General features: G+C 42.2%; 1 protein-coding gene across 3 annotated transcripts in view; it reads right to left on the bottom strand.

The window, feature by feature from the left end:
* Positions 1–5143: 5143 nt before the first annotated feature.
* The window catches only part of LOC143038689 (uncharacterized), a 104261-nt gene continuing 95480 nt past the window's right edge, over positions 5144–13924 (bottom strand). For all 3 annotated transcript variants that reach the window (XM_076208241.1, XM_076208243.1, XM_076208244.1), the window contains 8 exons: positions 12100–12995; positions 11854–11990; positions 11212–11307; positions 10911–11090; positions 10179–10329; positions 8941–10058; positions 7625–8189; positions 5144–7344 (listed from right to left, as the gene is read on the bottom strand). In XM_076208241.1, coding sequence (XP_076064356.1) covers positions 6122–7344; positions 7625–8189; positions 8941–10058; positions 10179–10329; positions 10911–11090; positions 11212–11307; positions 11854–11990; positions 12100–12995 — 4366 coding nt within the window. In that variant the 3' untranslated portion in view covers positions 5144–6121. The remainder of the gene's footprint in view (positions 7345–7624; positions 8190–8940; positions 10059–10178; positions 10330–10910; positions 11091–11211; positions 11308–11853; positions 11991–12099; positions 12996–13924) is intronic.

Genomic DNA, 13924 nt, shown 5'->3' on the forward strand with positions numbered 1-13924 from the left:
TCCTATCCCATATATCTGCAGTATTTCCCACAGTGCCTTCCTGTCTACCGTCATAAGCTTTTTCGAAGTCCATAAAAGCCCAAAAAACATCCTTACCTTTTCTAAAGTTTTCTCACATATCTGTATTACCACAAAAATCTGATCCATGTAACCCCTACCTCTCCTAAACCCACACTATTCCTCATCAATTGCTCTTTTTGTTCCTCTCCTAATCCTGTCAATCATAACCCTCCTATAAATAAGCCTTCCCAACTACACTCAACAAACTGATCCCTCTGAAACTACTACACTTCCATTTGTCCACTTTTTCCTTGTAAACTGGAACTGCCCTAGGTCAGTGGGCAATGTGGCAAGACAGTGCATCAACAGTAAGGCTGCTTCACCTATTTGGATACCACCCTTTCTTTCCCCTCATTCACAACAAAAGATGAGGAGAAATCCCTTCAGGCTGCATCAAAATATCATTCACATATAAGCACCCCTATCCAACCATACTTCTTCTACTTTTAGCCGGAGATGTAGAGAGCAATCCTGGGCCCACCACAAAATACACATGCCCAACATGCTCTAAACCCATTACTTCGAGCAGACAGACAAAGGGCTCAGTTCAGTGCAATATGTGCAAAAACTGGGCCCACCTCACTTGTACAACACTTGCTGACACAAACCAATACACAAACACTTGGACATGTTCTACCTGCCCTCCAGTAACCCCACTCCCACCTCCCCAACCACAGCCAACACCCTTACCCACTCCCAATTTCCCTTTGCCCTTACCCCCGATTAGTACTCCCCTTCCTTTGTCCCCGATCTCTCCTTTCCCCCCCTCTGACCCAGATCCTACACCTTCCCCACTACCACCCCAACCTCAACCCCAAACGGCAACATACAACACATACAAAACACACAACATCAACATATTGCAACACAACATTGACGGTATTAACACTAAAAAACATGAACTTGAACACTTTCTTAAACAACACAACATACACATTGCAATTTTACAAGAAACAAAACTAAGACACTCACACAAAACACCATCATTTCATAATTACACCACCATCAGACAAGACCGGACTGACGGCAATGGCGGTGGACTCATCACCCTGATCCACCACTCCATCTGTTTTGTGGACACAAGTGCTACAACCAAAATTCTCCTCCCTACCACAGATAACACAACAGAAACCCAATCCATTCGAATCCGCACAGGCAACAATTCAACACTGACAATAGTTAACATGTACATTCCCCCCCAATCATCCCCCACAGTTCCAAACACCTTCAGACCTCAACTTAGCCAACTAACCTCAATCCCCAACCTGATCATGGGTGGTGACTTCAACGCCAAGTCGTCTGCCTGGTATGTCGACAACCCTGACACAGACAGAGGGCTTGATATACAGACTCAATTCGACTCATTGACTATCATGAACGACACGCATAATCATACACATATCCCATACCAAGCCCTCTACACTCCCTCCTCTCCTGATATCACCTTTTGCTCCCCCTGCCTAACCCCAACAACATCATGGAGAGTGGTCGGAGCCCTTGGCTCTGACCACCTTCCAATCATCATCACCACCAAAACAAGATGCACCCCAGCTGGCCACAGACACACTTACACCAATTACAAGAGAGCTAACTGGGAAGCTTTTACTGAAGAGACAGAACAACATTTTGAAACACTTAACAGTACACCAATCACAAACATAAACAATGCTGTGCACGCTTTTAATACAATCATACAAAACGCAGACAAGAGATACATCCCTAGAGGCAACAGAAAATCACACAACCCCAACTTCACACCAGAAATTCAAGGCCTCATCAGACAACGTGACACACTTAAACACGATACCCCCACACCTATCCCTCAAAACATAGCAGACCAAATACAAACACTAAACACTGTGATTGCCAATAAAATACATGAACAAAAAACACAAAATTGGCAAAACTTTATCAATACACTTGATCACAAAACAAACACCAGCAAATTGTACAAAACACTCAACAGCATCACACTATCCAACACTAACACTACACGCTCTCACGCAGCAATAATCACAACAACAGATAATCTACCCTCAAACAGACAACAAGCAAACGCACTCATACGTCTTTTTGCACAGACGAGCCATCTTACATCTCACCCTGACGACCGACACACCATTCGACGTAAGAAAGACTTCCCCACAGACTCAGACTATACACCCTTCATAGACAGTCAGACAAAACTCATAATGCATAATCTCAAGCACTCATCTGCCTGTGGCCCTGATAACATAAGCAACATCCACCTAAAACACATTGGACCACAAGGTATACACGCACTCACAAACATTGCAAACTACAGCTATTCACACAACACTATACCCGACATCTGGAAGCATGGTAAAATAATCACCATTCCAAAACCGAACAAAGACCCAACAATCCCAACATCGCACCGCCCAATAACACTTCTCTGCACCCCCTCTAAAGTCATTGAACGCCTAATACTTAAACTTGTCACACCATATATTCCCCTTGCTGACTCACAACACGGTTTTAGGCCACTACACTCCACAAACACTCTTCTGACAAACCTCACACAAAGAATTTTAGATGGCATCAATTCAGATAGGCCCCACCACAGAACACTTCTTATAACATTGGACATTAGTAAAGCTTTTGATGCTATCCCCCGCCACAACCTAACAAATAAAATATATAACACAGACATGCACAATAACACCAAAAGATGGCTGGCCAATTATCTGGCAGGCAGGAATGCTCATGTGTCATATAATGGCCAATCATCGCACATCAGAAACATTAAGAACGGAGTACCACAGGGCTCAGTTCTATCCCCCACATTATTTAATCTATACATGCATGACTTACCCACACCAGACACCTCAGAAATACAAATCTCTTCCTACGCAGATGACATAACAATCACATGCACACATCGTAACACAGACAAAGCTGCAGAAATAATCCAGCCTTACCTTGACACACTCAACACATGGTTCATCACAAACAGACTCAAAATAGCTCCAACCAAATCTACAGCAACACTTCTCACCAACTGGACAAAAGAACACAAATACATACCTCATCTCTACATCAACAACACTCTAATACCACACACAAACACACCGAAAATTCTTGGTGTAACATACGATACATCCATGTCTTTCAAACAACACCTCACAAACATAAAAAACAAATGCACACCTAGACTTAACGCACTTAAGTCAATCACTGGAACAACATTTGGACAAAACAAAGAAACTAATACAACAATATACAAACAATGCATACGCTCAGTGATGAATTATGCGAGTCCTGCATGGGCTCCTAATCTCAGTGAGACACACCACAACACCCTTCAAATCATACAAAACAAAGCCCTAAAAACAATTACAGGCTGCACAAATACAACACCTACAGACCATTTACACCATGAAACAAAAGTCCTCAAAGTCAAGGACCACCTCGACATGAGAGGCACACAAACACTTGCTGCAGCCACCACAAACACATCACACCCGCTACACTACATAGCAGAACACCCACACACACCAAGAAACATTAAAACTACACCCAAAGACCTTTATTACGCACAGATACTCTCTTCTCTTCCTCCACAACCACCAAATACCAGCCTCCGGAAACATATTCATAATTATATCACTCACCGCTCCATTAACACACTGAAAGACAACACACTGCTGCATGCCAGACCCCCTGATATCCACCCTTCTGAATCCTCTCTCCCACGAAAGGACAGAGTCCACTTGGCCAGACTGCGATGCGGTCACCACCCAGCACTTCTAAGCTACCAGAAGAGGCTGGACGACCGTGTTGTGAACAGCTGCCCAGGATGTAACACTTCACCCCATACCATACAACACATAATGGAAGACTGCATTATACACAATCATGCACGCAAACAACACAACATACACTCTATAAAGGATTTGTGGGAAAACCCAGTTTCGGCTGTGGCCTTCCTTGGGGAGACGGGACTGCTCGGACAGACAGTCTAGGGAACGACAACAACAACAACAACAACCATACTTCTCAGACATTTCATCTTAAACTTTTCCCCTCTGCCTCTCTTAAATTCCAAGTCTCTGCCCCACACAAAGCCATCAGCACAATCATCCCTTCACACAATTATCTCTGCATCCATTCCCAGTTGCCTATTTCAAGGCATTTACTTGCTTCTCTCAATCTACAATTTACACCTCCACCACTCCCTTTCCACCACATGTGACCCCAAATACCTTAAGCTATTTACTTCCACTCCTATTCATCACCCTTCCCTCCATCTTCTCTTAGTTCCTCCTGGATGATGGGTCATCCCTGCATCTTGCCCACTTCCCTGGGTCAGAAGCAGTAGCAAGACACATCACATCCACAGCAAGGCCACTTAATTGAATCGGCGACCCCACTCTCCATACCCTTGTGCAGAAAAAGAGAAGACGGGAAGAATTCCCTCCAGGCTGCGTCAAAATATCCCTCACACCCACTCCCATGCATCACAGCATCATCCATAAATCACCATTCTCCCTTTACCCCTATATTCTATTTTCTCCCTTCATTCCTCTTTCCCAATGCCCCTTTTATGCCATCCATCCATCTCATCATCCCCCTCAACCTCTGCTTTCCACACCTCTTCTCTCCACTCATTTTTTCCATGTGTCCAAACCATCCCAATACTCTTTCATTAACCCTATCTCCCAAATCCCTTTCCTCCTCATTTCTCACTCTCAGGCATTTCATCTCAAACTCATTTTAACTCTTACTGGTTGTAAACTAATTACAATCTCCTCAATCTTTAAGTTATGAGTTTTGAATATCCACAGCACTTTATTGATGTCTGAACATTATAAAGCAGAAATATAGTCATGATTTAATTTCATAAAATTTGTATAACTGTTAAGTGCTTTTTAATGAGCATGCATGTGATATTCCCAGTCAGCAGCATTTACAAACTGCTTTTGGCATTAGTCCTCTCACAGCTCTGGACAAGTGTGGCATACATTCCTCACCTTTTGGGAGCCTGGGCATGATTGAAACTGTGGTTTGTGGCTGTATAGACCACTATAACTTCAAAGGGAAAATATCAAGTCAAACAAAATTATTTTCTTTTTTTTATTGGTCTGGATATCAACAATGTAGTCCAGGACAAATCTCGACATCTTTAGGTTATAATAAAGGGAATGGGAAAAACATGTACATAAAAAACAAAACCTTAAGGCCTGCTATGAGGTATTTCCAGCCCCTAACAACACAGATACAACTAGTAGTGTACATAATGGCTGGAAACTCCTCACTATCTGGCACCTTTATGACTTTACCCACTTTGAACCTAAAAAGTGAGATGGCATAAGTTAGGTTGAGCAACATAATTCAAAAGGAACTAAAGGAAGAGTGCTGCATAAAAATAATGTATCCAGGCAACTAAATTACTATCACAAGAGTGAACACGTAATAATACTGCCTTGCTGCTATTTACAACCCAATGCCCAGCTGGACTACACGTAGTCTAGGGAATAAGCTAAAAATAAATTATGTCATTACATGGGTAAATACATCCTTACAACTAAGTATCACATGTAAATTAAAAATCTATTCCGTCCTTGCAAGTGTAACATCAAATCCTGCAAAGATGTATGGCTCAAGAGAGCCTTTCATCATCAGCAACAGCACATAAATCTAGAATACTTGATAATAGTGCTATTGCTGATGTTGCTAAAGGTGACCTGAACAGCACAGTAGGCTGTCCAACTTGTGCACCTTAATGCTGCTCTTCCCAAATGCAGCTCTTCATACTACACCTTAGATACATATCTATTAACTGCTCAGCAGAGGTCACACCCACAAAGCAAATAACGGTGGACAATGGAGGTAGAGTGAGACTGTAGGCAGACCAGAAGCTTGGTATGGTAGAGATATTAGAGCACCATGGACATTGCCTTTGGGTTACTGAACCAGTTATGTTATCTAAGGTCAAGAGGAACTTGTTTCTTACCTCATTACTCCCATTTGGAAGCCACAGTGCCATGTGGCAAGACTAACAAACAATGCAATGCAGTGCACAACACATTTGTGAGAATCAAGTGGCAGCATCCACCTCCTTGATCACTTCCTCACCTACCATTCTGGAGCTGCTCAATGATTTCTTTTTCTTTTTCTTACCTCCAGAAGATGGTTTGATTTTACTTTTTTTGTTACTAATAACCAGATCCTCAACACATTTCCCTCCACCTAAACGTCCATTTGAGTCTGTGCTGCTACAAGTACTGATTGTCTCACTGCTGCTACTCCCTTGGTGCTGCTGTGAGGCATACCACTCCCAGTTGTCAGAACGGAGACGCGTCTTGGCACGACTTGTAATGGTATTGCAAATAACTGAGCGTTCATACTGTGGAGGGACAGAACTCATGTCATCTGCAAACATGTGTTCCACAATGTCCTGTTCATGTGGACCTCTGAGTATTGTGGACAGGCCATTAAGCCTGGAATCGCCATGATTGCTAATAGAACGACTAAGTTTGTCCCTATCATGATCATGACCATTTACAGTATAAGGGGCTTCGTGGTGACCATTTGCGACATGGTGCGAAGCCTCATGCAAGAGGAAAGACACTCCACGGGAGTTATGCTCAGTACAGCAGCAACATCCATGGTTGGGTGTGGGATTGCTCTTTGAGCGACGAATCTTCTTAGTTTTGCTTAATCTACCCAACCCTGTGCTGGATGGGTCTACACAAGGGGACTTAGTGGGTGGTGAGTAATGCTGTACTGTTTCACAATTGTGACAGCAAGCAATGGAATGTCGCTTTGGCTGCAGCACTTCATAACTATTGTCACCATATGAGAATGTGCTACCGCAACTGAAATCACTGTAGCCATTACCAGTTAACGGGGAAGAAGAAATATTGTGCAGAAGTGGGCGATGCAAGGATTCTATAAAATCAATGGGAGTGGTGGGACTACTGTCAGTAAAACTCTGGCCTACAGTGTCTTGCCACACATACGAAGTGACTGGGCTGGGTTCTGTATGGATTATACCCTGGTTGAATCCACTGTTAAAGTTCTGGTCCTCCTGTCCCACGAAGAGCACCCCTGCACTTGAGAGTTCCAGCTTGTCCTTGGTCTTCTTTACTCTCCGTACTCCTTCCTTCTCACTGATGGATGCATTAGATTTGGACCGCTTCAACCCTGTGCTTGATTTCTTCTTCTTTTTACGCCCAAGAGATGATGTAGGTGCATCACAGATTGGGTCAACCATGATGGGGATTGCTGGCTCCACAATCAAGAGATCCTGGTAGGTACCTAGAAGAAAGAAGACAGGACACATCAGACAAAACACATAGAAAAAAAGCCCTTCCTACCCCTATAAGCTGGTAATACAAAAATAGTCCTACGTTAAAGGAATAGGCAATAGGAACAGTCTAACATTTCTTTCTCAGTTTAATGCAGTATGCCCTTACATTGAATTTAATAGCAGCCAAACAAACCCAACCTTGCAACCAAATAGTGACACTGGTTGGCCAGTGAACATCCCACCCAAAAAGATATGCAAGATATCAGACATGGGAATGTAAATAATTACCAGTAATATTAAGAGCCTCTTCACTGGGTCGCCGTTGTCTTGGCTTTGCAAGCCTCTCTCTGGTGATGCTATCAATAGACCGCCGTCTTGTTCGTCTTGATCGCTCTGTGCCTTCAACAGCTCCAGTATCTCCACAGCCTTCATCCTCCCCATGTTGTCCCGAAGTAGAAGGGGGCAGGGCAAGTGGACCATCGTAGGAAGGAGTATGAGCACAATCACGAGATGACTTGTGCCGATGTCTCCACCCACACATGTAGAAGACCAAACTGAGCACCACAACTTCAATAAGCATAAGGAGGAGGTGCTGTTCAACAACAGTGTTGGCCAAGGTGCGACGCTCCTGAAGCAGGAAGTCTACCTCTGACCTAAGAGTAGTCATGAGTTCTTCAAGTGTGGCAATATCTTGTTGGTGCTGAAGATCACGTTCGTATGCATGTCGAGAGGTCTCGTTGAGGGCAGCTATGGTAGCATTGAACTGTTTCTGCATCTCCTCCATCTGGCGTTTATATCGCCGACTCAGCTCTTCTAGATAAGCACTGCTGATTGACATGTTTGATTCCAGAGCCTGAAAAGGACAATACAACAAATTCAATTTTATGGAATCATGTTACTTTAATATATCAAATGACCACCTTCCACAAGGTGATGGAAGCAGTGGGGGTCAACTGACCCTGAAACCTGTCTCTCTGCATTACCTTTGGGAGGGGACAGTAATAACCTGAGGTGCTGAGATGTGAGGAATATCAAATGGGTTTTATTTTGTACGAGGAACATCCCTTCAGGGTACATCATCTATTCAACATCTTAAATACAACCCTTTCCGCCACTCCTCACATTTCAGTACCTTCCCTGCCACATTGCTTGGGTCAAAACTAATGCTACATGGCAGTTTTCCCACAGCATGGCCTGATTACTACAGCAGTTTTATCACCATCACTTTACAATAAGGAAACCCTATTCTTCATCCATACAGAAATTATGAAGCAGGTGAGAGCATCCCTTCAGGCTACATAATACATACACATACACCCCTTACAAAAGAAGGTGGCAAGCCAAATTAAAAGACCCCATCCCCCAATCATCCATTTGTTTTCCCCTCCACCTGAACTCCCTGTGGATGAAGCAATGAATTAATGGAGCAAAGACACAGTACCTCCACAGTAGGGCCCAACAATTGAAGTGGGTTCACTCCCATTGGTCCATTACATGGCAAAACCAACAAGAAATTGGAGAGAACAAAGCCAAATCCCATCAGGACATGTCAATTTATCATCCACTCGTATCTCTTGCCTTCTCTAAAAATATAATAAATTTACCTTGATTTTATTGGAAAGACGAACTACTATGGACTCCTTGTTGCTTGCCGAGTGCTGGGACACTTTGGGTTCCTGTGGTGGTGCCTGTGGTTGTTGGTGAGATTTTGTGGTATTTGGTTGCGGTACGGTGGATTCTTCCAATAGAGTACTTTCAGGAACTTCTTCTCCTTCTTCACCAAGTTTTTCATCAAGAGTTCCTTCAATATGTGTTCCTGGTGGTAAGGTACTTCCAGTTCCAACTTCCAATCCAACCTGTCCAACATGTTCATCAGGTTTCTTTTTGTCCTGCTTACTCTTTGGCTTTACTTCCTTCCCTTTACGCTGTTCCATAACTGACTCCTCAGGTGAGCTTGGCACTGCTACATCAGCAACAGAGTTGGGATCAATGTTCTTATTTGTCTCTTCCTTTCCTGTGATATCCTTTGTAGACTCTTTCTGAGACTTTGGTGGCTGCTTAACTTGAGCACCGCCTTTCCCAGACTGCGGTAAAGATGATCCAAGACCCGTTTGTGGTTGAGCTGGAAGCCTGGGGTTTATTGAAGAGGGAGATCCTGGCATAATATAATCCCTGCTGTGCACAGAGGCATTTTCTGGTGTTGCAGTGTCAGTTTCACAAGGAGGTGCTTGTGCATGGGTTAGCAGAAGTGGGTCATACATGAAGCACATTGCCAGCACATGTTTTGGGGAGAGCATGACACATACATAGCTATCATTACAAGCAGTATCATAAACCAAACTGTCTTCTACACTTGGGCTGCTGCACATAGTGGAGCCCAAATGTTGACAGAATGTTGAATTTTCTATTGTTGCAGATACAACAGGGAGTTTAATGAGAGCTTGATACTCATCATAATAACAGGCCAAAATGTAATTGAGTGAACTAGCTAAAGGACAGTCTGTTTCTTCTACAGACTGTGATGGGTGCAGTGAACGGCACTTTGCTGTGAACTCATTGATGTTGTCTGGGTCATTGGCTGATGTACTATTGCCTGGACGGTAGCCACGTTTGATGACATCTAGCACACCACTCAACACATTCTTAAGCATATCAGCCATGCCTCCACGCCCAACCGTACCAAATGGTTGTTGTTTAGAAGCTGTTGCATCAAAAGCAGCTTCTGTTTGTAAAAAGAAGATAATATTGTATTACTTCACCAGAAACGAATTCAACATGAGTACAATGCAATTTAATTTTTTTTTTGCACTAAGTATACATGAAACTTTATATATGGATTCACCTTTTTCCTCTTCTCTAGCAGCTTCAAGGTCTTCTTCCTCCTCTACTGGTGCATCTTCTGTCTCTAGTACTTCAAATTCTGAGAGCCCATATATACGAAAAAGAGAAATTGGGCAGAAAAACTCTGTACCATAATGACTAAGTACTTCCACCTGCAAATAATATTGTATTTAGTAACTAATATTCAATACTGAATTTATTATAGAAGTCAATTTATATTCATATATAAATTCAATTGTATACAAATGCCCTTTCCCCCAAATAAGCCCTCCCTTCATCACAGCAATCCCTGAAGACAGGAAAAATCCTCAGTTCCCTCACTACCATATCTAGTAACATTTTACAACATGCATGAGAACACAGCAGCAATTTGTACCCCTTGTCAATGCCCTTGGAATGATAACTAATTAACTGTTCTTTCTGATGTTTCTTAAATTTCTTTTGTACAATTTCTAAAACACCTCTTTTCTTATACACCTATGCCAAGGTGAGGAATGCTATGCTATGAGTGTGGAGTCATTGGAGATAGAAGAATACTGAGAAACTGGTGCATAGGGGTGCCGATTAAATATTTCAGTTGACTGCACCCAATATTCAAATACAGGGGAATACCCAAATTTCCACTTACTACAACCCTTTCTCTGCGTTTGCTGAATGCTTTACTTTGGCAATTAATCTTGAAATCAAATATGATGAAGCTGACTTAAAATCAGATATGATGAAACTGACTTACCTTGATAAACTTGAAAAAGTCAATGGAGGCTTCAATATCAAAGGTCTGGAGGGCCCTATTACCCTCTTGACCTTCATACCTCCCAAGCAGGGTCCACTCACGTGAGGGATACCGGTGACTGCCATGGACTGTGATGTTTTGAGGTAAGTTGCTGAACAGCTCGAAGTTTGCAATGTCAAACTGTCATTGGAAAAAATAAATATATGAAATAAATTTACACATGCAACACATGTATTAATAACCACTTACAACACAATCTGCTAGACAAAAGCATTATGAACAAATTCTAAGGAATACTCACTTGTTGAGGCCTAATGCTTTCACAAAGTTCAATGACAAACCAAGTCTTGTCACCACACTTGTTCAGCAGATACTCGTCTTTGTTTGATGCAATTACCTACAAGATAATAAAACATACTTAAACACTGTTTGGTACACACTGGAAGGTACACATACTCAAGTTGTTCGTCAAAAAGCTTTCTCATCCCCAAAATTGTTAACTTTGCAGAATTTGACAAGTGTTATATGGTGCAGGTTGAGTAACATTGCATATGTAGCCCCCTCCACCCCTACCATTCAGTTGGCTGCGTTTGTGTGATGTGTTAAAGTAGGGAGGATCTTTGGCATCTGGACCTAGCCTAAGGTCTTTCTTCATTAATAGATTTCAATCACCTGATAATATATAGACAACAGAAAACTGACAACTACTTCGCTCCACTGAATCCAAACCACCCTTTAGCCATATCACCTCTCTTATGCATGCACTTGATCTATATCATCCTCACCTTACAATGTACGATGCCCATATGGCATTAATGTCCTCAAAAATTACTTCTGGCCAAAATAGTTTAGGCTTAATGGGCATTAGCCAAATCAAACTGCAATGACAACTATTATTAGGTGAAGGGTTCCAGATCAAACGGGTTAAAAACGCAGGACAAACCTTGTGTGCATGTGTGGCTTCAGGATTGGCAGCAACTAGTTTGGACCCACAGTCAGGAGAAGCATGGTTCTTCTTCAGTTTGTGCAGCGTCTTGGGTTGAGTGCTGGATAGTCCATTAGTATGCCCATTGCTTAGTGCTACAGGGTAAAGATTTTTAATGAAACATAACGATAATAAAGAAGTCAGTAAATCATATTGACTCAAGAAATATTTGTATTACAAGGAAATTTTTAATCTCATATTTACCATCATGTTGCTTCTCTGCATTAACCCTCTTAGCAAACTGGCTGTATGTTTCAAGAGGCTCGGTCTTCTCTTCCAGTAAACTTGCATCTGGTTCTCCTGCTTTTTCCTCTTCCACAAGTTTTTCCTCCTTTTCAGTAACATCCACACTCTCACCCTCCTCTTCCTCCTCCTCTTCTTCTTCCCCTTCTTCAACCACTTCCTTAATTATTTGCTCATCTTCCTTTCCTTCTTTCTTGACTTCTCCCACTTCCTCTTGAATTATAGGTCTCTCCTCTACAGCATCCTTTTCCTCCTTCACCTTTTCACTTTCCTTAGGTTTCTCTTCCTGTTGATCTTTTGAAGTCTCTGTTTCTTTGATAGTTTCATTGCTACCACCAGGTATGTTAGGTTGCAATACAGTGTCATTGGAAACACCTGCCTCAATCCCTTTCTTACTTTCCTCAACATGTATTTCTTCTGTAGATGGTATTATCCCCTCTTTTGGTTTATCTACCTCCTTTACCTGATTTTTCTCCTCTTCCCCACTACCACTTACTTGGGGTTCTTCCTTGTGAGTGATATCAGGGTCTTTGACTACTTCAGACCTTTTAGCTTGAACAGTTTCATCAACTTCACCTGTGGTGCTTTGTTTAGCATCACCACCTACATCAATTTCTTTTACAGGAGTTGCTTTTATAGGCGTTTCTGTAGTTGGTGAAGGGGAATGATCTGGGGGCTCTACGATCTGTGGAGTTTGTGGTGGCGAAGTGGCAAGAGGAACTGCTCCGACATGTAGAACCTCACCTTCAGAAACCTGTGACTCATTCTGTCTCTGTGTTGTGCCCTGAATGGAATCTACCACTTGTTGCTCGACATCCAATACATCTTTATCCTCTGATACCGGGTCATCTTCATCTCTGAAAAATAAGGAACAAAGATCAGTCAGTACTGAGCATATCACCGTTAATAATAATAACATAATGATAAATAAATAATTGTTGATGGTGGGAGTAATTGTAACAGTGTATATGCTTTTACGACTACAGTATGCTATATTCCTTTCGGTCAAGGTTTTTGCATATGACTTCCTATGCACCATCGTTCTTACAACTTTAGTTCTAGCTTGTATATCACCACTACACTTCTAGTTATCACACTGCATTTACTGCTGTACAAAGGAACACAATTCCTTTGGTTAGAGGTCTTACATATGGAGGTGGGTTGAGAAGATATTCATACTAAATCTGGGATTTTTGAGACACAAATGGAAAACTCAAACAACAAATTATGTCCCGTTATTCCTTGGGAGAAGCAGACTCCTGTGTGAAAGAAAGCTGGTTCTTTAGCTACACCAGCCGTTTTCTGGAAAGACGGCTTAGGACAGCAACCCAAACTCAACAGCCCAGTAGTGGTGGTAATGAGCCGGCTCATGTAAACATGACAAAGGTACATGAGAACATAAGAATGAGACTGCAAGAGACCATGAGGCTTACACTAGGCAGTTCCGTGTCCATTACCATCTGTCACCCCCATCCATAAAGTTGTCTAACAATTTCTTAAAACAAATGACAGTTTCAGCACTCACTACATGGTTACTAAGTCTGTTCCACTCATTGACCACCCTATTAGTAAACCAATTCTTGCCTATTTCCTTCTTAAATCTAAATTTGTTGTTTAAATCTGTTACTGTGAGTCCTGCCCTGTTGTCTTAATATGATGACCTTATCTGCATCACCCTTATTTTCATAAGGTAAATTTCTCAGCCCATGTATCATGTTGGTCATTCTCCTCTGTACTGATTCTAGTGAATTGATGCACATTCTATAAGACGAAGACCAAAACTGTA

The sequence above is a fragment of the Oratosquilla oratoria genome, chromosome 24 (assembly GCF_046742065.1).
Source record: "Oratosquilla oratoria isolate Oo_2021 chromosome 24, ASM4674206v1, whole genome shotgun sequence".
Lineage (NCBI taxonomy): Eukaryota > Metazoa > Arthropoda > Malacostraca > Stomatopoda > Squillidae > Oratosquilla > Oratosquilla oratoria.